The sequence below is a fragment of the Pteropus vampyrus genome, unplaced genomic scaffold (genome assembly GCF_000151845.1).
Source record: "Pteropus vampyrus isolate Shadow unplaced genomic scaffold, Pvam_2.0 Scaffold148, whole genome shotgun sequence".
Lineage (NCBI taxonomy): Eukaryota > Metazoa > Chordata > Mammalia > Chiroptera > Pteropodidae > Pteropus > Pteropus vampyrus.
In genome coordinates, this window is record NW_011888929.1 from 3,547,399 (window position 1) to 3,574,787 (window position 27,389).

General features: G+C 36.6%; 1 protein-coding gene across 12 annotated transcripts in view; it reads left to right on the forward strand.

The window, feature by feature from the left end:
* Positions 1 to 3,120: 3,120 nt before the first annotated feature.
* Positions 3,121 to 27,389, forward strand: part of YAP1 (Yes associated protein 1) — a 102,440-nt gene continuing 78,171 nt past the window's right edge. For 7 of the 12 annotated variants that reach the window (XM_011369430.2, XM_011369433.2, XM_011369435.2 and 4 more), the window contains exons 1-2: positions 3,693 to 4,013; positions 6,915 to 7,165. In XM_011369430.2, the coding sequence (XP_011367732.1) occupies positions 3,693 to 4,013; positions 6,915 to 7,165 (572 nt within the window). Of the gene's footprint in view, positions 4,014 to 6,914; positions 7,166 to 27,389 lie in introns of all 12 variants that reach the window. The other 5 variants (XM_011369429.2, XM_011369426.2, XM_011369424.2 and 2 more) reach the window with 4 other exon arrangements.

The window sequence follows — 27,389 nt, forward strand, 5'->3', positions numbered from 1 at the left end:
TTAGAGTAGCCATATCACATGAATGAGGAGCTAACTGCAAACACAAGGAAGCAGGAACTATAAATATGAAGAGACACCAGTCTACTTGCCTGAGAGCTTCTCTCCAGTTGTCCCTGGAAACCTGGGTGTCAGTCAGGATTTCAGAGGTTGGTAGAGGGCTGGATACTTCCTCTTTTAAGTCCCCAGTATACTCAAGCATGCTGGAATGCCAAGAGAGGGTTACAAAACCAAGATATGTTTCAAATGTTTACACTTAGGAAATAAATGCTTTTAACACACAATAATTAGTACAATGTAATTGTACTATTCACCAGATAATTACAGAATTTACTTAAGATATTAATCCACAATGCATTACAGAGTATCATTTGGTAAGTTTAAAGTTCTACAGTGGATGCCTTCTTGTAATTGTGTAGGTATACCTGGGCAATGCTTGTACAACCTCAGTCTGACAGAATTTCAAAAGCTTTGGATTGAAGTTTTTAATGAATGTGTGGCCCAGGCCCCCATAAGCCTTATATGTTGGAATGTAAAAGACAGACAACTGGATTAATCTAGTTTAAGAGATCCAGTTCACTGAAATACATGGGATAATAATGTTGAGGGCATAGATGATTAATAGAGGTTGAGGCAATGAGTTATGATTTCTAAACTGAATTGGGAAAGAAGTGCAAACAGGAGGGGGTGATAGGTTGGTAGAAAAGAAAGGTTAATAATAAATGAGGTGTGAGTAATGAAACCAGAGAACCAAAGGGCTATTAAGAGAATAGTGTAACATAGTTTGATTTCACAGCTTAAGTATTTCTGGATGATGATGGGGTGTGGACATAGGAGCAGGTGGCCAATGTGGAGTGAAGATGAGGGTCCATCATAGTTGAGAGGGCAAGTCATTTTAAGGCTAGCATTTCAAGATAGTGATTTACATGGATGCTGAAAATGATCCAGGATAATGGTGGGCCTTTGTATGAAGAAGGAGACTCCCTATTTCAAGATGCCTTGAAATTGATAATTGTTCCAAAAGTGGGGCTGGAGAGGAAGAAAGGGGACAAAGGATTGAATACATGTTATCGTTAATCCTTTGCTAACCTGTGATTGAAATTTTATAGATGAGGAATAGTTAATTACGAAATCTTGGTCGATGCAGCAGAGGTGCTTACAGAATATAAAATCACTCCAAACAGTCTTTCAATACACTTATCAAAGTAATTTTGTTCTCAGTTTAATGGCAAGTGAGACAATATTGAACAAAGCAACCTCCGCTGTACCCTAAGTCCTTTAATTATAGTATTCATAGAAGTAAATGCTCTAGTTAAGGGACAGCTTCCATTACCATACCAGGTTTTTAATCACTTTGGTTCTTTAAAAGTTTTTTTTTTTTTCAGTTGAAGTTTTTAATGCATAGTTTCTGCCCAAAGGCTTTGTGTGGAATGATTATTGGACATGAGAGGAAGGGACTGCCAACAGGATCCTGATGAGAGTTTCTGCAAAGGGGAGGTCATGTCACTACATGTGAAGCAATCTGTGAACAGGGACAACAAAGATAGCTGACATTTACGGAGAACTCATCACAGGCCCAAAACTGGGCTAAGTACTTACTAAGCACTTACCACTGACTCATTTAATGCCTCAATGTTTGAGGTAGCTGTTATCGCCCTTGATCCCAATATTAAAGAAATTAAAGAAGAGGAAACAAGTAATTTGTCCAATGTCTCACAGCTAGTAAATGGTGGAACTGGGATCTGAATTCAAATCTCTGTAACTCCAGAACCTACAAGTATATTGTTAAATGAACTTGACATTTTAATATGGGGGTAGGGATAAATCCAAGAAGCAGTCTTTCTTCAGATGAAACTGGGGTTCCGACCAGTTGATTAGAACTTTGCTTTAGAATCTAAGGGCCTGAAGCCTTTGCCCTGGCCCTGCCCTACTTACCAAGTGATATAGTTCCCTCTGCAGAATTCTCCTGGGCATGTCCTGGCTGGAGGAAGATTATCTTTTTGCTCAAGGGACCTTTTCTTGCTTAAACCTATTTATACGTCTGTTCCACTAGCATTACAGACAAAAATCATTAAAACAAACGATTTCTTTAGAATGAGCCAGTGGATTTAAAATCAGAATGATGCTGCATAACCCTGTGAATACACTAAAAACAACTGAACTGCTTAAATGAATTGTATAGGACGTGAATTATATCTTTAAAAAGCTGCTTATTAAAAAATCAGAATATATGAATTAAAATTTTTCATTGCTTTTGATTTCTAATGGACTCCTCGCAGTGCCACATAGAGAACCAGGTGCCTGGGGTGAGCTCTTCTCTCATTCTTCAGTAGATATGCATGGAGTTCACCCTTGTGCCAGGCACAGGGATAACAAAGAGGGGTGGGTTCCCATCCCCTAAGGGCGAAGGGAAGGCACACGGAGGAATGCTTATAACCAAAGTGACGCACAGATTTTTAGCGCTGAGGTTTTCGTGACTATGTTGCAAGTTTCAGAGCTACAAAGTTTTCACTTTTAAAAACGGCAATTTTGTTTTTTTGTAAATTATATTAGTCACAGATCTAGTCTGAAAGCTTCAAATTACAATAATCGTTTATCCCTTTCAAGTTTTTGTGGGGTTTTTTGTTAGTTTGTTTTTTGGTTTTTTTTGCACATTAGATGGACCTTATTAAAAGAACTGCTTGTTATGGGTATCTATTTTAACTCCAACCTACCCTTGAAGCTTTAAGCCTGCGTTGGGACTCCGGTTGGTCCAGCCGAGCTAACGCCGGGAGGGTTTAAGTGGATTTACACGTCCCCCTCCCGACTTCTTTCAGCCTTAACCATTTCGCATCTCAGGGTGAACTTGGAATCCTTTCACCGTTTCCCGAGGACTGGCCGGGAAAGGGCCCGGCTGGGCGCAAAGACTTCCTGAGGCCGAGGGCGGCCGCGTTCTCCCCAGAGAACCGAGTTCCGACCCAGACTGGACCCAACGTTGGTCGTCCGGTCGACGACCTCACAGCACCGACCAACAGGCGCGCTCTCGGCCGGGCCGGCGACGCTCGGGCGGAGGCCGGCACCGAGGGCGAGGTGGTCACGTGCGGCCGGGAGGGGCGTTAGAGGCCCGGAGTCTGCAGGAATGTAGTAACTTGCAGGGGAAAGTTTCCCTCAGCGGCCGGCCCGGAACCGGTGCGGGCGGGCGCGCAGAGGAAGGAAGAGCCGGGAGGAGGCGGAGCCGGCCAGCGGCGCGGGCGGGCGGTTCTCTCAACTTTAGTTTTGGCGTTTGAGGCGAGTTTCTGTCTCAGTCGGGCGCTGCCGCCGCCGGGGAAAAGAAAGGGAAGAAGGAAGGAACAAGAAAAGGAAATAAAAGAGAAAAGGGGAGGGAAAAAGCAACTAGCTGTCCGGCATCCGTCAAGGGAGTGAAGGAAAAAGTTCTCAGGCGCCGCAGGTCCGGGTTTCTCGCAGCCCCTCCCGAGGCGCAGCCGCCAGACCAGTGGAGCCGGGGCGCGGGGCGGGGGCGGAGGCGCCGGGGCGGGGGATGCGGGGCCGCGGCGCAGCCCCCCGGCCCTGAGAGCGAGGACAGCGCCGCTCCTGCCGACCAGCGCAGCCCGGCCCGCCGCCCTCGCCGCTTTTCCCGTCTCGGCCCGTTGAGCCGGGGCGCCCGGGCGGAGCCCTCGCCCGCCTGGTCGGGGTGCGCGTCGGGGGAGGCAGACACCATGGATCCCGGACAGCAGCCGCCGCCCCAACCGGCCCCCCAGGGCCAAGGGCAGCCGCCCGCGCAGCCCCCCCAGGGGCAGGGCCCACCGTCCGGGCCTGGGCAGCCGGCACCCCCGGGGTCCCAGGCGGCGTCGCAGGCCCCCCCGGCAGGACACCAGATCGTGCACGTCCGAGGGGACTCGGAGACCGACCTGGAGGCGCTTTTCAACGCCGTCATGAACCCCAAGACAGCCAACGTGCCGCAGACGGTGCCCATGAGGCTCCGGAAGCTGCCTGACTCCTTCTTTAAGCCGCCGGAGCCCAAATCCCACTCCCGACAGGTAACCTCGCCGCCTCTGCCCACTTCCCCGTCGGGCTGGCCCCAGGCCCGGGGGCGCTCGGGAGCGGCGGTGCCCAGCCCTGGCCGGGAGAGGGGGTTCCGGGAGCTGTAGCGGGGCAGGGGTCTCGTGGAGAAGTGGAGGAACCGGAGGCGTCCGCTGGGCCGCGGGTATCGGCTCCCCGCTCCTCCCGGAGTCCGGGGCCGAGATTTGTTTTTCCCTTCCGAGTTTCTCTCCGCAGTTGCAGCTCCGGGGGGCGCGCTTTCTCCCTTTTCTTTCTTTCTTTCTTTCTTCCTAGGGTTCTCGGGAGGTTGGCGGGAGTGGCGGGGGAGGTGGGGAGGAAGGAAGGGGGTGGGGAGAGTCGGCCCGGGCCGCGGTGGGCTTGCACAATGCGCGCGCCTCCGCGCGCTCAGCACCTTCGCTCCCGCCGCCGCCGCCGCCGCCGCCGGGCGGGGGAGGGGGGCCTTTGGCATTCGTGTGTGGGTGAGTTGCCAGCGGCGGCCGAGTTTGTGAAGTTGAGCCCGAGCCCCCTTTCCTTCGAGGCCTCTCGGTGCACTTCAGCCTCCTGGGGAGTCAAATAATTGTTCCCCTTTTTTCTAGTGTTGACGAGGAGTGAGGGTCGCACCAGTCCCTTTAGTTTCTTGCTCTTTCTCCCCCTCCCCCTCGCATTTATTCTTCGCGGCCCCGGCGCTTTCTGAATACAGGATCCAGACTTTCCTGGAAGTTGTTTATGGAGTTAGTGCTTTCACCCCAGCGCCTCCCTTGTGCCTTGGAACTCGGGCAGGCTCGCTCTTGTCAAACTTAGTAGGTTCACGTGTTGGTTTCCCAATTGTAGACTATTACAGTCTGCTGAAATGCTTTTAAATTAGCCTTGCGCCGGACCTCAGTTGCGCTTTACGGTGCCTTGGTTTTAACACAAGCCTTTGATAATACAGTGCAGGTTGACTCACAGGCAGATTTCTGCCTAGTTCAACTGTGATTAGAAGTTAATGTTTGGGAAGCGATGACTAATTCGAGGCTCGCCATTGCTTTTTTAATTCTTATTGAGGATATGAACATGGCTATTGACGTACACAACATTCGTTTATTTTGCCAACTTGATGCAACTTTGAAGTGAAACTATTATGAAAGTGTTAACATTCCATCAGGTCCCAGTAGATTTGTTTAGTATAGGTTTTCTTTCTTTCCTTTTTTAAAAAAGAACTTCCTTCAGGCTAAGCTTCAGCAAAGGAACTTTGCCCAAAAGTTAATTGGTTTTCCAAATACTGCGATGTAGTGAGTTCACTTGGACTGTAACTTGAATGGAAAGAAGAGTTATCGCCATCACTGCCATTCCCCCACCTATTTGCCGGCGTGTTGTGTGTTCTCCTTTCGCAGTCCAAGGGGTGTAGAAACTCAGAAAAACTCACTTGACCCGTTGACTAAAACCTGGGATATAAGAAGGAGGAAGGAAAAATAATTTATCTGCTTGCCTAAACGCTAAGAAGTAGACTGATAAGCTTTTTTCTCTTACCCCTGGAAGTGGGTTTCTGGACTCTGTATGTGTTGGCATTGCACCCTGCAGAACCACACAGCTATGCTTTTGGTTACTTAATATGTTTTGAAAGTATAACACACATAGGAGATTGAATTCTCCATTTTGTGGCATCTATAAGCCAAAAGAATTGCAACTGAAAAGTGTACCTTTTCTAGTAAATAATTGCACAAGAAATTATATATAGCAGTTTATAGATTCATACTATTCATTATCTGGTATAGTTTTGTTTTTAATAGTTTCTTAGTTCAAATTTATTCTGATTTGAAACTCAGAAGTGTACATTACTATAAGACACAAATGCCTCTGCTGATTGCTTCCAGTCTCTCTTCTTGTCTATATGAATCTAGGAAATTCTAACTTTTTGGTAACATCTAATTCTAATAAACAAATTTAACTATAAATTACGAGTAGTATGAATATGGGTTGTAAATACGATTATCCACAAACTTGGATATAAATCCATTCACATATAAATCCATATAATATTTTTTCATCATGAAAAAAGCTGTTTTACAAGTGAGAAAACTGCGGCTCACAGAGATTAAGATATTTGTAAAGTGCCATCCTAGTCAGCTTGGAGTGGAACCCAGATCTTTGGAGTTTGAGTGCAGGACTTTTTTCTGCTATTACACAGTGGTAAATATGTGCATAAGTTCTTAAGTTATACTGTAATCGAACTGTTGACATCTTTATCATCTAGATACAAATACATGATTGGTTTTTTTCATTTTATTCATTAGATGGCTTTTTAAGAACATTTGGATAGTTCTGAATTTGGATAGTTTTGCATTCATTAAAAGTTGTATAACTTGTGATTGTTTTATTGGTGGCATTTGTCTGTGACAAGAAAAAATGACAGTTGTCATGTGTTTAGCACTTGGCTTAGAAAAAATATTAACTACTTAACACCTAGTTTTTTAGAAAAAGAATGAATAACTATTATATTCCTTGGATTGTGTTTATACCTGGAACATTTTAGAACTTGGAAAAGCAACCATACTGCCTTGGCCTTTTAGAAATTAGGCTTTAAAATTCAGCATTTATTATTTTAGGAATGTTTCATTCATTCTGTATTATTTGCTTCTAAAACATGTAGAAGGCACATCTAATGTGTAGTAGGTAGAAATTCACTTAGATGGTCTGCTCATCAATAAAATGACAAATGTTTGTAAAAGTACATGCTGAAATTACATAAACCATTTAAAAGTTCAGTCTGCAAACCTATATTCCCCTGTGTCAAATTTTCAATGTTGAAATTTGCTTTCAGTACTTAGACATTTTATTGTAATGAAATTCTATTTAGGAAATTTAAGGGAACTCTATTTAAAAACAATTTTTAAGAAAATTTTATTTTAATATTTCTGTAGGCCAGTACTGATGCAGGCACTGCAGGAGCCCTAACTCCACAGCATGTACGAGCTCATTCCTCTCCAGCTTCCCTCCAGCTGGGAGCTGTGTCTCCTGGGGCACTGACCCCCACTGGAGTGGTCTCTGGCCCAGCACCTACACCCACTGCTCAACACCTTCGACAGTCTTCTTTTGAGATACCTGATGACGTACCTCTGCCAGCAGGCTGGGAGATGGCAAAGACGTCTTCTGGTCAGAGATACTTCTTAAAGTAAGTGAAAATAATGGTGGGAGATAGTATTTTAAGAAAAATATATTTTGGAAAACAGTAAAGTGGTATCAAGATATAAAACATCATTTTTATGTTTCACTTAATATTTCTGTCAAGTTCAGTTACATTTTCCATAATTTTTTTTTCCAGTTTAGTATGACTTAAATACCTTCTTTATCTTGGGTAATATTTTGAAAGTTTCATCGATTCTTGTCTTTTAATAATCTTTTGTGGCAATTAGAATATACTCATTTTGAGTTTGTACCAAACCTATTAATTTTCCTAGCTCAAAACTAAAAAATAAGAAATTTCAAACTGAGGATTATAGGGTTGACATAGTCTTATGAAATGAAATATGTATGGTACTAATATCTTTTTAAATAAACATTTTATTGGTAGAGAAGAACTGCAAAATAAGTAGGACTTCCTGCAAGTCTCATTTTACAGTATTTTATATTGTGAAGTGACAAACTAACTGCAATTTGATGTGATTTATCAGGGATTTTTTTTTTTTTTCTAAAATGTTAAGAGAAACATGAATTTTCAGGTTTCATATACAATCTCTCAGTGGCAAACTTCTTTCAAGCTAGCAAGTCTTTAATCCCTCTTCTCTGGGAAAACGAAAACAGAGACATTGGGTCATATATTTTTATCAGACTTTTTGGCTTTAACAAAATAGTAAAATTCATTAAAGCTAAAAAGATCAAAATAGAATTTTATCCCCTCTCACTTTGGAATTATACATAAGACCTTAATATTTTTGTCATGCTCGTTTGGATTAAGTGTATACAAAATGTTTTCTAAAAGTAATTATTATAGGCTGAATTTGATATTTTTAAAAAGTAGCTTATTTAGTACTACTTAATCAGGTTGAAATAATAAAGCGAAAAACAATCTGTGTTTTGATTGAGATTTGTCTTGACAGTCTACTCCTAAGACAAATACAGCATTTATTTATTAGATCATATACAATTAATGATATTGTTTTATTGTGTGAGTCAGTATTTTATATTGATTGTCTTCCAGAGTAGGTTGTTTGTAATGTAAGATTTAGGAGACGAGCAGAGGAAAAAGATCTTGAAAAGTTTTTATAGTTTTTGCTCCCCCTTTCTGCATTTTTTTTTTTCCTTTTAATTTGTTTTCTGGTGTCCTGGTATCCATTTCAAAGGGTCAGATTTCAACCAGAACAATAAAAGGCCTGAGACTGGAAAGTACACACAAGTCTGGCAAACTCATCTGCATGAGCAAGATCATTTGTTCTCAAGCAGACATCCAAAGTAAATGATTGAAAGAACTGCTAGCTGTGAGGATGTATCTTTAAGGGAAAAGGAGTGGAAACAAACCAGGTTGTTAGGAGGAAAAAGAAAGGCTGTACTTTTTTGAACCTCTCCCTGCTGGGTCACATGCTGACCTGGGGAGATTTTTAAACAGCTTAATGACCTGCTTGCCTCCTTTCTTTGGTTGATTCTGTAGCTAAAAGTGTAAGGTTAAAGAGCAACATTTATGTTCTTAGTATTTGTACCTTGTAATAGTTGCATATAGGTGTCATTTGCCTAAGTTTTCATTTTGAATGGTATTTTTGTTTTCAGCTGACATATTCTATGACTTCTTTTTTAAAGTTTGCAATGGTGGTTCTTTGAGAAGTGTTTTTCTTAAAGATATTGATAAAAATAGAATAATAGAGGATGTATTACACAGACACACTGCACCACTCCAAACACCCTGCTTGGGTGGGCCCACTAGAGAAGGTAAACCAGATCAAAATGATTTGGAAATTATGCCATATGGGTAATGATTGCAGAGTGTTGAGAAGCAAAAAAACTGGGAAAAAGATAAACATGTTTGTTCTTCAAGATTTTTGAATCGTTTATTTGAAAGTTGCTAAGACAGTAAATCTTAAAAGTTCTCATGACAAGAAAAAAATATACATGTGATAGATCTTAACTAGACTTACTGTGGTGATCATTTTGCAATATATATAAATGCCGAATCATGTTTTACACATGAAACTAATGTGTTGTATGTCAATTATACCTCAATTTTTTAAAATGGAAAAAAAAAAACATTTTTAAGGGACTTTTATGTGGAAGTAAAATAAGGCTTATTATATGATAAGAAACATGAGAATTTTTGACTCCATGGAATAATTTTCTTGTATCAGACCTTTCAGAGAAAGGTGTTTTCCCTGCAAGAGACATCTTGGTCAAAGCAGGAAAAATCATGAATTAGTTGGTACCGGTCTAGAATTGTACAGAGGGCCCCTAAGTGTTGGATGTGGAAGATGGGTACTATTCTTCTGTTCTTCTAAAGAGTATCTGCTTTGTGAACAATATACGATTTAGAGAAAAGTTTTCAGAAGATTAGTTCACATCCAGTTGTTAGCTGCTTCCATGACATTATGGGCTATATCAGTTGTCATAAACAATTTATTTTTGTGTACTGCAAAGGTAAATGATTAATATCTGTCCTTGACTATGAGTCAAAGATGATGATGAATGAAGCTTTTGGAGCCAAGTTACTATTGTCAAAAGTTCACTTTTATCCTAGGTTTGATGTTTTAAAGGCAGACTCTCACAATCAACTGTTAAATATTTTCCTCTTGTGTCTAAAGATTTTTGTTGCCATCTAGAGGTATAATGAAAATTGGAACTAGTTACATACTTTACACTCATTTCAACAGTGAAAAATTATATCTTACTAAACATCTTTTTAGATACTTGTTGGAACTCTTAATTTACAAAGTACATAATTTATTGAGATTTATACTTGGCATGAAGAAATCTAACCATAAATGGTCCAAACATACAATATGATGTAATTCGATTGAAAACTTAGAAATGTTGACTTTGGAAACAACTAATTGTTAACCTTATGACTATAGGTGAATGACTTTTTGAAGTCAGTTGGCCCATCTTCTAGTTTCAAGGCAGCATAATTACCGAAGGATTATAGATAGGCAATCATTGGTATTTTTAAAACCCTTTCTTAGGTCAGTGAGATCTTCTGGAGAAGATTTGTGCCTTTAGCTTGGCAAGTGATAAGGTGGAATGATGGTACTCATTACATTTATCAACACACATTCAAGCTCTGGTATTAATTTTGAAATATGTACAAAAAGCTTAGTCTGTATATAATGTATAATATCAGTTCTACTTAATTTATTGCTCAAAACTAAGTTCTTCAACATTGTATATTGAGCTTTTATTTAAAAATAATCCTTTCTTTTTATTCTTAAAATTATTGCCATCTTCAGCTGTCTTATAGTTTTCCTACAGGAAATAGTTCTTCAAGTAGTTGGTCAACAACTTCCTATTTTTTTATAAGCTGCTGAATAACTTCCTGAATTAGTATTCTATAATATGTCTGGTTACAAGGAGTGGTTTTCTCAGATTTATTTTATTGAAGCTGATACCTTGTAACTGTTACCATGTACAAAGAACTTCTTGTATATAATGTACTACATAGGACATTATACTTTAAGAAATCTAATTCAGTGATTTTAAAGGTTTGTAGATTTCCATTGTTTTAATAATGTTCTAATTTTTAAAAGATCATTTCATTTTTAGTATTTATCACTTTCTGAATAATAACTGATCACAGTGTTTTTAAACCTTGAAGATTCAAAATTTCTTGTGGCTGTGAGCTGATTAAAAGTTATATTGAGTATCTTGATCTACAGTTTAAAAGGGTATTTTCAGCATTGCACAAATAACTTAGCCAGTTTTCCAACCTTGAATGAACTTGCCTTGCAGATGTTATTGATCACTATAAATGATTTGATTCTTTTTTGCTACATATTGCTATTTTAGAAGTTAGTGTTCCACTGCCCTAAAGCCACCTTAGAAATGTATCAATTAAAAGGGATGAATTAAACTGTTTCTTGTTATAGTTTGATCTATGCCCCTCAGAAACACTTGCCCAGTAGAAGAATAAACATATTCACGTGTATTGTTAATCACAATAAAGATAAGGTGTTTTTAAAAGATTCATAAAGAATAAGGCAATTCTGTTTTTGTTTTTTTGTTATTGTTTGTTGTTTTGCTATGTCAAGTATAACTCAAATGAACTCCCTTTAAAAGTGAAAAGCTTGTAATATTGCCATTAAATGTTGATTAAAATGCAAAAAAAAAAAAAACAATTCAGATTGCAATCAAAGTATTTTCCTATCCGAGGGAAAGGCCAGTCTCTGCCTGTTTGTGTTGCTATTGAGGCTGAGTGGAGAGAGAAGATGAAAGTATGCCCTCAGCTCTCAGAAAAAAAAATGCTTGTTTCTGCTCAGTGGGTGGGCATCCCAGGGAAGAATGGCCCGAAATGCCACAATGATTTAGGCAGAAAAACTCTGAAGGAACTGTTGAATACAGTGGCAGAAGAGAAACAGTTGGAAGATAGGGGATGTGACAAGAGTAAATAGAACACAAAGATTAATTTATTTACTGGGGAAAATAATGAGTATTTTTAGTGTGAAGTAAGAAAGATGTTTAGTTAAACTGGATGTATAAATGCAACAAACTCAATGAGCTATCAGATGGTAGGCTATAAAAACTAACACTCTTTAAAAACATTCAAAAAATATTCCTCCCCAGAAGCCTCAAGTTAACTATTAAGAAAAGAACCTAGGTAGTATTTGAATAATTTAAACTTTTAAAAATAATATTTTTGATATCCTAAGATCAATTCTCAATAGTAATGTAGAGAAATATATTTTACTTTATAGTTAGAAAAAATAATGCAAATGAGTATTCTGAAGTAATTCTAGCATAACTCTGAATTGCTTTTTACCTGAAGGCTTTTGGGAAAAAGTAAACTCTAAATCTAACCTTTTAGCTGTCAAAATATATAGTGAAGCTTAGGCTTAGGGCAAATCAAAGTGAAGTCATTTTAAAAATCAGTTGTTAAGACTTGAGATTATTCAAACTTAATTTGCTACCTTCAGTAATAGCACAATTTAGCCATTAATTATGGCTTGAAAGTTTAATAATAGTTGAGTAGCGCTGTATAAAGGGAGGTCTTAAAGAGCTGTGTGGTTCTATAACTATGGTTTCTAAGTGATGCAGTTCTTACAAAAAGGCCTTCTGATTCTAGGATTAATCAGAACTTCAAGCCATGAAAGGGGCATTGCTATTTTTATGAAGAAGAATTGCTTCATGGTTCTGGTTACTCAAGTACTATAGCACCAAGTGTCCTAGGAACAAGTACTGCCACCGAAGAAGCATTTCTATTTGGGTAGGGCCTGGCCCCTTTAAAAGCAAACAAAAAAGTTTGGTATAAATCACCATGGTCTTTTTTTTTTCTTCTTCTCTTTAATATTTTAGACAAAAAGTTGTCAGTTTAATTCTCATTTGGCTGTTAGCAAGAATGAGAAGAATCATAATCTTTAATACATCAAATGATAAGATGTTTCTCTGAATAATGTTGCAAATCAACAGAATAATGCAATTGGAGGTATCAATTAAAATTCTATTTTCTTCCACCAAATATTTGCAAGGCTTTATTTGTGCCTAGCACTATTACTTATCTATACTTAGTGTGGTACTCTGTCTCTTCACTGGATAGTGTTAGTCACTAAACTTAAATGTTCAACTGAGTACTTATTTGGGAATAGTGAGGGTACATTTTGTTAAAAGCTCTTTCCTTCCTTTTGCCATTGCTTACTTTAAGTGAGGAGGTTTTTTTGTTTTTAAGATAAGGTGTTTCTTCAACTATCAAGGATGTTTAGAGGGATGTACTTTTTGATACATGTATGATAAACTTACTGTAAACTATTTGATTTGATGTTTAGAGTAAAGAGAACTTTACTTCAGAGTTCTGCTATGTGGTTTCACAAAATTGAATGAAGTAGAAAGCTGAAATTTAATTTCTCACATTCCGAAGTGACTATAATATGGAGCAGGCATTTGGGAAGGAACTAAACCCCATCTAGGAGATGGGGTTAAAATGTGGATTTTTTTTCTGTGTAAGAATGAATGTAAGATTCTCTTATTTTTCATTTATGAAATTGTCCTCCCTCTTCTTTCTCCTCCATGTATCAGATTTTATGACTTTTTAATAAGTGTTTTATGATGATGATGATGATGATGATGATGATGAAAGTAACAGATGTTTATTAAACAGAATTGGAAAATTCAGGAATGGAGAAAGAAGAGGAAGCCCTTAGATTCTGCCGAGGAGAGTCGTTTCAAGATACTTATTTTCGTTGCTTCATATATAAAATTCATTTTGAAATTTAAGTTTTAAGAGAGTAACATATACATAATTTTAGAATGCCCCATAGTACTATGAGGTTTGTAAGGAAAAAGAGCAGTTCTGTCCCACTTTTCTTTATCTTTGCCTTACATTCTCCAGAGGCAAACACTTCCAACTCCTTTGAAATATTTTCCTGCTGGTACTTTAAAAAAATTCCATATTTATAAAAAATAGGCTACACTGCTATTTCTTAAGTATTCTGCACTTCCTAAAACCCTCCTTTTTTAATCCTTCCAATATAATTACTGTTACTTTTTTGTTAAGTATTTTTACATTGTTATGACTCTGTAGGGTTTGCCTGCAGCTGAGCTGTGTAGTGTAGTATGATTTTCCGATCGTCTTTGAAATTTTCTTGGAATTGTTAATCGCTTTGTTTTTTCATTTGCACTTCTGTTGTGTTTTTGCCCCCTTAAAGACATCTCTGAATCCTTTGTCTTCCTGCTTGGGGCTAAACTGGTTGCTCTCAACTTGCTTCACAGTTGTCAAACTGGGACTTCTTCCTTCTCATCTTGGCAGGTCCCTGCATCACACTTGGTTGGATACCCTACTTATTGCTTTTTCTTAATTTGCTCACCCTTAGAGTTAGCTCATCTTTCAGGAATTTGCTGAGGCAAAAAAAAAAAAGCTAAAGCTACATGGTAGGTAACTTCATTGAGATCTTTTATATCTAAAAATATCTTTATCTGTTAACATTTGATGGGTAGTTTGGTTGTAGAATTGAAGATTTAGTTATTTTCCCTTGGAGTCTTGAAGGCAGTGCATCATTTTCTTCTAGCTTCTCATTTCTTATTGAGTAGTTAAACATAGTTTGCTTCCCTTGAGGATTATAGTATTTTTTTTTTTTTCTTCTGAGGGAAGGTGGTCTTAAATTTCATGGTGTGCCTTGGTATTTGCCCTTTTTTAATTCATTGTGAAGATTGCATTGTTTGGAAATTCAGTCTTGAAGTGAATGGTAGTCCTTAAAGTTTTGCAGTATAGTCGTTCTAAACTGTCCTGTCCTGGGAAGGATTTCTTTTATTAGTTCTGGATAATTTCTTTCAGTCTGTTGTATCTGTTCTCTTTTTCTGGAATTGGCTAGTCAGAATAACTTCTTAAGTTTCTTGTCTTTACCCCCTATTTTCCTTCACTTAGCCTTTTATGTTTTCTGGGAGATTCCTTCAACTTTAGCTTTTAATTTTTCAGTTGATTTTTTGTTTGTTTGTTTCCAAAAAGCTATTTATCTTTCTTAATTTCCAGGGACTCTCTTCTGAGCTCTTTGTTCCTTTGTTGTTTTTAATAGCATGCCGTTCTTATTTTATGTATGTAGTAATAAAGTATCTCTGTGAGGATGTTACAGTAGGTGTGTCTTTAAATTTTTTTCTGCTACTTTTGGTGTCTTAAGTGGGCTTCATATAACAGGGACCAACCAAGCCCTGAGGTTGTGGAGTGCCCTAAATGTTAGTGTCTTACTTGGCTTCTCTTGTAGTGGCCAGTTTCTCCAGGTAAAAATCTGCAGTCTTCTTTCTAGAGAGCATTGGTGGTGTTGGTTAAGACTGGCTGCTGGTGTTTTAGGGCTGAACAGTGTGGGACTTCATCCCTGCTCTTGGCTGTGCCAGGTATCTAAATCCAGAGCCTCTGGCTCCATTTATTTGGAATATAAAATGTCCCACCACTTGCTTGGGCCAGGGAGGGGTTGTGCAATAGGTTTTTTAAAAGTTATACATAGGTTAAATTTTTGTGAATTCAATTTGTGACTATTAGGTTGACCATATTTAAAGTTTCAGTTTTCTAAGCCTAAAACAGTAACTAGGCAGTTTCATAAGATTTGACTTAAATATTACAGGATCATTTTTTAAGTAAGTGCTTTTATCAGGCAAATGATTAATTCAAATACATTTGTCTCCTTTAGTGTCAGTTTTGATAGTTTGCATCTTCATGTTTTAGATTTTCTTAAAGGGGGAACTATATACTTTGACAGCAGATTGGTTGGTATAGGCAATACACAGATTTTGTTCAGAGGATTTGGATTCTGAAGTACTGTGAAGAAGCAGAGAGTCTGAAGACTTAATTCCTATTCTTATATATGATAATGGAGATAATTATTTCTGCATGCCATTTTCAAGTACTTTGTGTAGTGTACACAGCTTTAAAAAGTAGGGTTTTAAAGTAAAACAGCCTTATGAAGTTAGCATATATCTGCATTCTTATATTCCTTCCTTTCGCCTAGTTTTCATCAATATTGGTGGTTGTAGGATAGGAAGGTATTTATGCATATCTAAATTGATTAAATAATTATTAGTGTACTTTTATAGGTTAACTCCCAGAGGTATATAACTTGGTTTGATTTTAGTATAGGTTGTTGTTTCCCAGGCAAGTGTTCTTTTAATAGATAGCTCAGGAAAGTAGCCTGTGTTCAGCCTTCAGTAGACTATTGTAGATGTCATAGAGTAATATTAATATAGGGAGAGTATTTTCTTTACCTATAAACTAACCATGGAGATGTACTTAGAATTTCTTGAAAACTGGGTTTAGGTTAAAATACATTCGCCCAAAAATTGTGACTGAGGTGTATGAGGACCCATTGTTGTTTTTGATCTCAAGTTAAATTTCTCCAGACTCACTTTTCTTCAGTCTCTGCCTTGATTAGGTAAAAAGCAGTAATATGTGGAAATCTTTTGTGGAAAATAAGGAAGCAAACTTTTTAAAAACTGCATAAAATGTTAAGTTACCAATACAAAGTCATCAGTGAAGTGTTAATTGATACCAAAAATCTGGGTACTTCTGGGTTGTAAGAGGTATTAAAATGTTGAATGGTGTGGAGGAATGGAACAGAATCACTACATCTTAGTTAAATATGTAGAATAAGGATGTGTGTTAACATAGCCAATTGCCGAAGTTAGAAATGAGCTAAATAAATAAATGGAGATTTCTGAGACCCTGCCTGGAACTAATCCTAACCAGTGATAGGGCCACAGTTAAAATTTACCAAGCCTTTTTTTAAGATTAAAAAAAAAAAACAAAACTCTAGGGAAGAGTTGGCCAAAATACAGATGTTTCTGTTTTTCCTCTACACATGTTCAGACTGATATAGGTTATGTTTCAGAAATTGTGTAGTTTGGATGGGCTCCAGATGATGTAATAGGATCACTTTTTAACCCCTCCCAGCTGGAGGGCCTGCAGACTTTCCTGTTAGGACTGGTATAAAAATCTCCTTGTGGGTGACAAAATAATCAGTTTCCAGACAATGATATATAAAATTAATATCATTGTCCTCTGTATTTGAAGACAAAGCATGCCCTTTGTGTACCTAGTCTTAAGTTTTCAGTTAGTGCCCATCATACTACAGATAAGAATTTACACAGCTTATCTGCCAGTGGCCTGCCTCTCCTCCCTCAAACACAGAGTGATTTTTCTCAAAAAAGACACACTTCGTTGTGGATGATGTGTGTTAGAATGTTTGTATGGTGTGGTTATAGTTTCTCCCTGCTGTTCTTGGTTATTTTCTTTGAATTCACTATGTGTGCTTAGTGGTCTCTTGATTTCATAAACATCTACCTAGTGGTTTTATGTAGCAGGCATAGTTTTAAGGATTCACTGGGTCCCACTCTGGTGTTGGGACAAAATTAATAATAGGTTAGTTTTGGTAGACTGGATGATCTCAAGACTCCATTGATTGCAAGTCATCTTGCTTGCCTTTTCAGTGCTAACTATTTCTCTTTGGAGAACCTGTTGAAGCTAACTAACTATAAACTCAATAAAGATCGATTTTACCATCTTTGTTCAGCTTTATGTGTGTAGTTCTTGATGTATTTATTGGCAGATGACATCCCTTAGACTGCTCATTTACTTCTGAGTCTCTTGGTTGATAATCACCCTGATTAATGCCTGTAGCCCTTGCATAATTATTACTATGCAACTTTGTGCTAAAAAGATGCTAGAGAATTTACTTTGTGTATTCTAAAGTTATTTTTGCAAGTTTGAGGTTATTCTTAAATGACTAGAACTATTTTTAGAAGACATATTTGTTTTCTGGGTATAAGTGAATAATAGTTCTACTTTAGGGTATGACAGGTCTGTTCCATGGACAGGGAAGATTTGACAGCTTTAGAATTAAATAAATAAGAAATAAATTTCTGTTGCAGAAGTGGTACCAGTGAGTAGACTACTGTGAATTCAGGGGAGAAGTAATGAGGTGGTGGCAGTTGAATCTCAAAGAGACTGTACTCAAGTTATGCCATAATCATATTCAGCTCCTTGAATGTGGGTGTAGAGGAAGTGGGGAGTCAAAGGCTGAGCTGCAAAAGATTTTTCTAGTAACAGACAGAGATTTATCTTCCCACCTGGAATGATATTTATATCTTAAAAGATTCTTCCCTTTATCAAAATGAAGCTGTTAATTGTAGTTTAATCCACCCTCTGATTTATAGCATTAAAAAACAACAACAACAACAGTTCTAATATCAAAACCCTTGAAAAACCATTAAATTGCTTGGTTGTATTCACTGCTTGAAAAAAAATGAGGACCATCCGTTACAGGAACATTGTCAAATACAATTGTATCCTCCTGTATGCATTTTAAAACTTGATTTTGATGTTACAGCCTATTTAAGATTTTTTTTCCTACTTTTTGACACTATTTGTCAGAAAATGCTAGTTGAAAAGGACTGTTTTCATTTTTCTGGAACTGTTTAAATTTAGCTTAATGTTTGTTTACCAAGTAAACTTTATTAGAATTATGCAAAGTGAATATAAACTGTTTTCATACATTGATTATTTCTGTTTTAGATATTATCACTGCACGAATTGAATTAATAGAAAAATAGGGTGTAAAAGTTACAGTTTTTTAATTTTTAAAGTTGCATAAGAAAACTGCTGATGACATTTTCTTTCAGAGATTTAGAGTTTTTTAAATTAAGCTTAAGAATTTTTTAGATAAGCAGAATCAGGTGGTTTAGTCCATTTTACATTTAACAAAATCAGATAAATATTTAAGCGTTTGCTTATTAATCAACTTTATTAAAATAAATTATAAAGCAAATCTAATAATCTGCCTATCACCATTCTAAGCTACAGCGAAAACTAAATTTTGTCTTTTAAAATACTGTAGGATTTTAAATTTATTAACGAAACTTTTACAGTACATAGAGCAGTCAGAATTCTTAAACTCAAAGTTTAATATGGTTTTGGAAGGAAGTTAGGAGTTTCAGGAATGCTAGTAATTAAGACATGAATATAGTCAACAGCAACATATTAGGCTGTTAAGATTTCAGCTCTGTTTTGTAGTAAGACACATGGAGGTCATTTACTGTTGTTACTGGTTGTGTTAGTAAGCTGGGCTGCTATAACAAACCATAGACTGGGTGGCTTGAACCCAGTATTTCTCACAGTTATGGAGGCTGAGAAGTCCAAAATCAAGGTGCCAGTAAGGTAGGTTTCATTCTGAAGCTTGTCTCTTGACTCGTAGGTGGCTGCCTCTTATGTGTTCCCATGACCTACTGTATATATACTGAGGTTTCCTTACATGTTGGTGGGAGCCTTCTAAAAGGATGAAGGCAGAAGTTGCAAAGCTTCCTGGGGCTCTTACATAATGTCACTTCTACTGTATTCTGTTGTTCTAAGTAGATAACAGGGTCAGCCCAGAATCAAGGGAGTGGGAAGTAGACTCTGCCTCTTGATAGGAGTTGCAAAATATTGTGGCCATGTTTTTCATTCATAAATGGATGTTTTTCAGTCTATCACACTTAAATGGAAAGTTTTTAAAAGTAATGTTCGAGATAGATGAATTATCACCTGGGGCCTAAAAAATTCAGGGCAGAACAAAATGTCACTGGAAGACAGTTTATACTATTAAGAAGTAAAATCTTTTTTGCGTGTGAATAATGTTATATAAGTCGATAGGTGTTTCCTCTTGAGGCCATCAAATCAGGCTAGTAATTTTTAAACCATTCAGTAGGTTAGACAGAATATGGGCTTTTTGGTTATAATTTAGCATTTATGTTCAAGACCATGAATTATAATTGACATCTAATTGTAATTATCCTCTGAACTTGACTCTGATATTTTACCCCAAAACGGTCTCATTTTAAGTTACTTTTCTTCAGATTAACTTAGGCATGAATTCACATGGAAAACGATAGCAGAATTGGAACCTGGATTTCCTGGCATCTACTTGTGTTCGATTTAATTACATTGCTGCTTCTTTTCCCTACCCAACTTCAATTAAGTTGAGAAAAATCTGTATTGTTATTGTTAAAAGATTTCACTTTATTAGTTGGCTATTTATTGAATTTTTGTTAATTTACAGACTAGTAAATTATCTGAATTATCAAGTTATACACGTGTATATGTGTAAATATACATAACCATTAGTAATGCAGTTGGTGAGAGCTCACAATGACTTTAGAATGCCTGTATTTATGTTGTTCCTGCTGCCCAAAAGTGTCTTCTGTGACCACATCACAAGTGTCTAGGTTTCCAGGTTGCTAATGAATGAACATTTGAGGATCACTGCTTCACTGGGATTTAATGAAGACACTCTCAAACATTTAATTTCAAAACTAAGCATATATCTCTTTTTCTAAAGACCTATAAAAACAATTCTTTTTCCTCTTTATGAAATGGAATGATTCTAAAAAAATGATTTAAATCATTGTATTTTATGTTTATGTCGACCTAAAAGTTGAAACTTAAACAGGGAATTAGGTTTCAGCACTGTGATTCATACTCCCAAAATGAATTACATGGTTCGCAGGACATCCCTAGTTGTTCTCTTGGCTCTTTTTTTTTTTTTTTTTTTAAGGTCTGTGGTGACTCCTCCATTTTTGGTAGTGGAGTTGTATTGGGTCTATGAAGAGGCTTCACAAGAAAAAAAAAGAGCAGCTATTTATGGAGCATTTCCTCAGGCCTGCAATTTGAAGCCATTACAGCAAAGTTGCTGAGCAAGTCAGTGATTACATGCCAGCAGTCAGTGAGGCCCCCACCCTACAGCCTGTGTAGAATAAGAGTTCAGAACTACTGCTGTGCAAAGTTTGCCCTCTTCAATTATTGGCAATTGCTTACCTTTTAAAGAGCCAGAAGGGTTTCGAGTATTCTAAACCCACTTAGATTATTAAGCGGTTATAGGATACATGCTTGTATTTGAGTTTTCAGGAAATAGTTCAGCACTCAAAAATGAGATCCCCCCATCCCCCACTACTTTTTAGTTAATTAAAATCAGGTTATCTTATCAAATGTAGATCTTGTCCAGCAGTTTTGCTTGAGCTCATAAAAACAGATGTTGGGAGTTGTCTGTCAAAGGGATTCCAACTTAATGTATACATCCTTTAGACCTGGAGTCTATGTTTGAGAAGAGTTTGATTTTTGAATTTTAGATAACTTTGTTGTCTATAAAAACATCATTTATTTCTCTATAGAGTTTTTTGTTGTTGTTTTTAAAAAACAGTGATAGAAAATAAAACGGCCTCATTTGTGTTTGATAATAGCATATGATGAAGTGAAACCAAAGAGCTTCAGTCTGCTCAGGATAGAATTACTAGTAATGGTTTTATCTTAAACAGGACCTTTCTAATCTGTGGATTTGCAGCCTTTCAACTCTTTGGTGTCAAACTTTTAAAACTTAGTAACTTTTCTATATTTTAGTCCTATGTCTTAAAAAGATCAAACATTGTTTCATGGAATTTTCTCTGTCCTATTAAAAAAACATATTTCTTCATTGTTTTGAATTCAGTTTCAGGAGATTTTTTTAAAGACTGAGAAAAATGGTTTTAGCTATACCTATAAATTTAATTTTAGGAAAGCATCAATTGATAAAATCAGGAATTAGGTTACGAGAATTGAAATCTTTTAATTCAAATTATTTGAATGTGTTGACATTTGTAACTGTAATAATGTAGGATATTTTAAATAGTTTTCTAGTCATGGATAGTATAAGAGATAAGTATTTCTTAATTTACTATGTCTCTGTAACTCTCTATTCCCCCCCACCACCACCACCCAACAAACCATGATAGTCAACAACATAGACTAAAAGCAAAAAGATTAGTATCATTATAGGATGCCCCCCAAATCATTAGACCTTTTAAAAATGGCAACCTAATCCCTGAATAATCCTCTAGGGATTTACAGATTGAGTGAAATAGTGAGTTTTCTTAACTATGGCAGTTATAATAGAGAGAAATTTCCTACTGATGTGACCTGGATTGAGATTTAGGACATTTCTGTAGTATTTAACTAAATAATAGCTTTGGAAACTGCTTTTTGGATTTCCTTACTCACCCCCTTTCCAGGAACTATTTAAATGAAATACAGATTCCTTCATGATTCAGCTCTCATATGTTAATTCTCCTAGAGCGTCTTCCCAGATTTTTCCTAGTCTCAAATCAGCCTTAGAGTCCATTCTTCTGTCTTCTCATGAACCTGCGTTGGAGATATGCTTTCACTACAGATTTGTTGTACTATGTTCCCCGCACCACGTATAGTGCCAGCACATATTAACTGCTCACCAAAAAGTGCTGAGAATTGCTTTTACACATGTTCTAAGTCATCTTAGAAACATTGAGTTATTTTCGTCTGTTTGGGTGTCTTCAGAAAGCTTCAGCATGATACTCAGAGCTACAGAACATAAGAATTTAAGAGCGTGTGATCCCTGTCCTCAGCAAGGTGTGAAATTTAGAAATGGCATGAGAAAGGTGTGAAATTTAGAAATGGCATGAGAAAATATCTTGTTGATTGTTAAATAATGCAGTAAGCCCTATGTACTAAGTAGTCATCATTAGTACCCCAGAAAAAGAAGAGATTGCTTGCTGTGTTAGAGTTGTTGGAGAAGGTTTGTGGAGGAGTTTGATCTTTAGTTGTATTCAGAGGACGGATGGGTAGGATTAGATAGAATAGGATTTTATCCTATACTGAATCCTTTTGTTGACTTTGCTTTTTTTGTGAATGGTTTTGTAACTTGACAATATGTGATTTTAGTAAAATCCTATGTCTGGTAAAAAAAATTTCCTCTTATTTGAATTTTTGTTGGCTTGTCTGGTGGCTTGTCTCCCTTACTGCATATTGCAAGGCCCATTCTGTTCACCATTATGTCTTAAGCACTTAGCATAGTGTCTGGTATATAATAAATGCTTAGTAATCTGGCTGGCTTGATGGCTGATTTACTCACTTAATTTCAGGAGCCTCGATTTCCTCATTTGTAAAGTCAGTGGATTGAAATATGTGATTTCTGAGAACTCCAGCCCTAAAATGCTGTGAAAATCAATGAAAAACTTCATGTGGATTCCCAGGTCTATATCAACTTAGGTATTTTCTGAGGTGATATTGTATTTATAATACTTTCAATTTAGTGTACAGTATACTAAGTTTAATACAGAAATATTACCATTAAACAAAAACAGTAATGTTGACAATAGGAGGGATATTTTAGAGGAGGGATTTTTCTGATCATGACCAACGTGGAAGAGAATGAAAAATAAAGAAGCTCTAACAGTGATGTTAAGGGATTTAGGTAGAAATTAAAATAGAATTAATATTTAAGGCTGAAAGAGTTAGAAAAGAAAGGGCTGACCTTTCTAGATAAAGAAACAGTGATTAATTTAGGGATATAGTTTTGGTAAGGGTGCAAACTGGTTCTAAGAAGTATTGGTTCTGTTTGAGAAAATACTAACATCACAAATTGTTTATTATCTAATGAACCATAAAAAAGATATTAGAAAAAGCAATTTGATATTTAAACTGCCAGCTCTTTCTCATTCATGTCTTCTGTTAGCACAAAAACTAAGAGGTAGTCACCATCCTTGAGAGCCTAAAAAGGCTTTTTATAGCCTTCCAAGAGAATAACTGTTCATTGTTGTTAGAGCAGCAGCATAGCAGTCCCAGACACTTTCCATATCTTTTAGAATTTCTTCTTTATAGTTTTAATTTTGAACTGTTTTGATTGTCAAATATAACTTGGAAATCTTTTAATCCATTGTAGCCAGTAATGCAAATTGCTGAATGATTGTTTATTTTCTTTATCATTCCATGTATGGAAGAATTTAATACTTTGTGAGTAGGGTAGTGATTTATATTTATATTTAGTTTAGGTCCAAAGAAAAACATTTGAACTTTCTTTTGAGCACGTAAAATTTGTTTTATGTACATTTGATATTAATGTGTTAAAGTTAGAGTAACTGTTATAAAACTTGCTGTGTGAATATTTACCATGCTTTGTCTCATTTAATCTTCATAGTCTTAAAATTGTAAATGTTATGTGTATTTTATAGATTGAGGGTCTGCCTTGAAGAGGTGAAGTAACTTATACCCATCTGGACTTATGTCATTCCAGAGCACCAACTATTTCTATTAAATCTATGGCTATCTTTTTATGATCAATAAAGATTTTTTTATAGACTGAGTTAAATCTGTGCTGTATTTCTTATAGTCAATATTGCATACTCATTTCGATGATAAACATTTGTTGAATTAAATTAGGATGCTTTAATTTCTTTACCATGTTCCTTAAAAGAAATGATGCCAGTAAGGATGAATTACCTACTCGTTCAAAAGCTTTATGAGTGATTTGATGTGTACATCCACTTATCAAATCGTTGTTGGATGAATTGTAAAGACTTTTCAGGTCCATCATATAATTATTATATACTCTAAATTATCAAACACATATATCAAGCTATGAAATGAGTGGTTCCTCATTTTATAGATTTGAAAGTTTAGCCAGCATTTCCTCTCCTCTTCAACCGATGCTGATTTACGTTCTCTTTATTATTTTATATATATTTGTGAGAGTACTGCATAAACTGTAAAGGATCATATAAATGTTGTCCTTTATTACCTGGCCTAGTTTATTACTCAGAGCAGGTCACATGGTATAGGCACTAAGGGGGAAAAGTTTACGTAGACATCTTGCTTTATCTGAAAAACAGCATTTTAGTTGAACAAATTACATGTTAGTACTTACACATTGGATTAGAATTTAATAAGGATTTCATTTAGCCTCATGTTGCTCTGCTTTTATATAAAAACTATGAAAACAGTAGCAAATTGAAGTCGACACTCACTTATAACTTCTTTAATAGAACTGTCCTAGTTAGGATTTTCCACTTGTAGGAATGTTAAGCAGTAAGAATGATTTTTTTCATAGTACCTGATTAAGAAAAAGTGGCCTTCATCATAAAGACATATAAAGAAGACTAAGCAAATGTGCAGTCTGGCAGGTGTGTGGTAGAGGGCATTCCAGCATTGGCAGTCCAGTAGGGGAAGAGCCAAGATGAACTCCTGGGCATCTTCTGGCTCCACACCTGTGATCAAGAGTTCATAACTAAAGCCATTTGAACACTGAAAATAGTGATACCAGACATGAAATATCTAATGAAATGAAATGAAAACTGAAAATTCATGGCATTGTAAAGGATTATTTATACCCACACACACATGATTTTTTCCCAACTCTACAAAATTAGTTCAAGTTATATAGTTTTTATTATGATCTTAAGGCTGAATTTTTCCATGGAAATAAAATTTAATTGTATAATTTTAAGTAGGGAAAACAGTTTTATTTAAAGAAATTTACCTCAGGATATTTTAGGACCTCTGTATTCTTTAAGACACCTATTGTATGAATTTTAAATGAGGCTTATTGATTTTACTAGGATGCTTGTTTTTAAAGCACAGAATAAGCTTCTGCTTTCAGGAATTTAGCCGAGTGCTTCAAATAAGAGCTCATGTATTGCAACATTATTTATCTATTTTTGTAAAGAGCTGTTAATCACTTGGTGCCACCCTGTCTGAGTTGTGTGCTTGTGGATTGTCTACATGAAATAACTTGATATGGCCTCTCATTTTTGCAAAATTTTTGCCTATATTTTTAGCCCACCACCCTAATATGAAGCTAAATTACTTAATAGAAATATTTCAAGAACAGAAGTTTACTTTTAATAACATCTTTATTGCAGATGTTGCCCTATCCTTTTTGGAACAGGACAGTGTTTAAAAGCAAATGTCAGTGTAGTTAATGAAATCCAACTCATATTCATTTATCCTACCTCTGGCCAAAACACATGCACACACTCATACTCACTCTCACTCTCTTTCTAAGCACACAATCTTTCGCTTAAGAAAGAGTATTTATATACCCAGTTTATTTCCATATTGTATTTCTAATTTGAAGTTTTACTGGATTCTTGGTTTTTGATGAGACTGTCATTTAATGCCTCTTGAATTTTTCTACAGGAGTGTTAGCAAGGGTTATAAACTGGAGTTCTTGTGTGAAATGTGAGACTGACCTCTTGATCCAAAAGCCAGGAGTGTTGCCAACTGACCCAAACTCTGTTGTTTCCTAAGAATAGAAGTACTCTGCTTAATTATTGGAGTTCATCTCAGTGCTTCTGGTGTTCTCCAATAATTGGTCAGAATCCTAGATAACACTGTTGTTTTTGTGCATCTTTTGAGTGGACAAGCAAGTATTTCTTTATAAGGAGAGGTGAGGCAAAATGTGAATAATTTCTTCAAAGAATTTGGAGAGGAGCTCTAGTTTACCAGAAATACCACTGATACCCATAGAAGTTGCCTTTAAACATGGAAAGAAGTGTCTGTTTTTACGTCAACTGTAAGCAAATTGAAAAATATGTAATATATATCTAAGTCTTTCATCCATGGAAACTTAAGCCCTAGAAACCATAAATATTGAACTGAGGGAAATAAAAATTGAAGGAAGGTAAAGAAAGTTATTGAGAAGCATGAAATATTTATAAAATGTTGGCCATATTTTTCAACCTATTAGTTTCAACTGTTCAAAATCAAAACACAGCAGGTCTCATAGATGTTCATTTTATGAGCAAGATTAATAATACTTCATAAATTCACGATTCTATTTCTCAAATCCAAGCTGCCTTATATGTCTTTATTTTTCCTACTCCTTTGTTTACTCGTGTCTTTATGCTTTTCAAAATTTGCAATGTTTTAATGCCCAAATATTTTAAAATCTTTTCAGGACAAAAGTGGTTGTGAAGCCATGATCCACCAGAGAGATACAGAAGAGAAGTCCTGTTACCTGATCCAAATAGTTTATATAGATCACTTAATCAAAATTCAGTTAAATTGAGTTAATTGAGTCAGTTATGTTTGGTTAGTTAAATTAGTTAAGTTACATTTAAGTAATGGACAAGTCAGTGGAACCACTAGCTCAGAGGTCAAGGTCCATAGCCTGGCCTCAAATCTCCTTCCTAGCCTCATCTCTGTCACCTCTTCCCCTTGCCACCTCTTTCCCTCACTCTCTCCCCCTGCCCGCTATGCATCACCAGTCAGTTACACTGCAGCGACCGTGCATGTTCACACATTTGTAACTTTGCGTGCATGTTTCCACTATTTGGGCTACTTATCCAGGAAAGTCTCCCCAACCTCCCTTCATTTTTATTTCATCATTTAAGTCTCAGCTTCAGCACAGATGCCTGTACAAATTTTTCTATAGCTTGCGTGGACGGTATTTGAACCTCCCCATCTCAAATTCAGTGGCATTAACTTCACTCATTTTTATTCCTATAGCATTTCTTTGATTCTAATAGGTATCTATTAGAATAGGTGTCTATTAGAATAGTCTTCAGATTTTAACCTACTTACAATTCATGGGGTCTTAGATTTGATTAAATAGACTAAATAAGGTACCTCTCTGCTTTGGTATATATTAGAGAGAACTGAGGTTCTGTGGTTGCCTGCCTTCTGAAACTTGTACTCTGTTGGGGCTATATCTTTAATTCCTTTTTCAGCCACAACACTCAGTAGTTTCTGCTCAAATATTGTTGAATGGAATTGGAATACTTCATTTGGCTTCCACTATATTCAGTTCAATTTCAAGGGCATGATTTGTTCTAAAATATATCAACAATAATAATAATATTAGCATTTGTTAAGTGTTATCATGCCAGTATTGGTTTGTCCTTTACGTGGAGTAACTAACTCATTGAATCCTCACAACTCTATTATCTCCATTTGACTGATGAGAAAACTAAGGCAC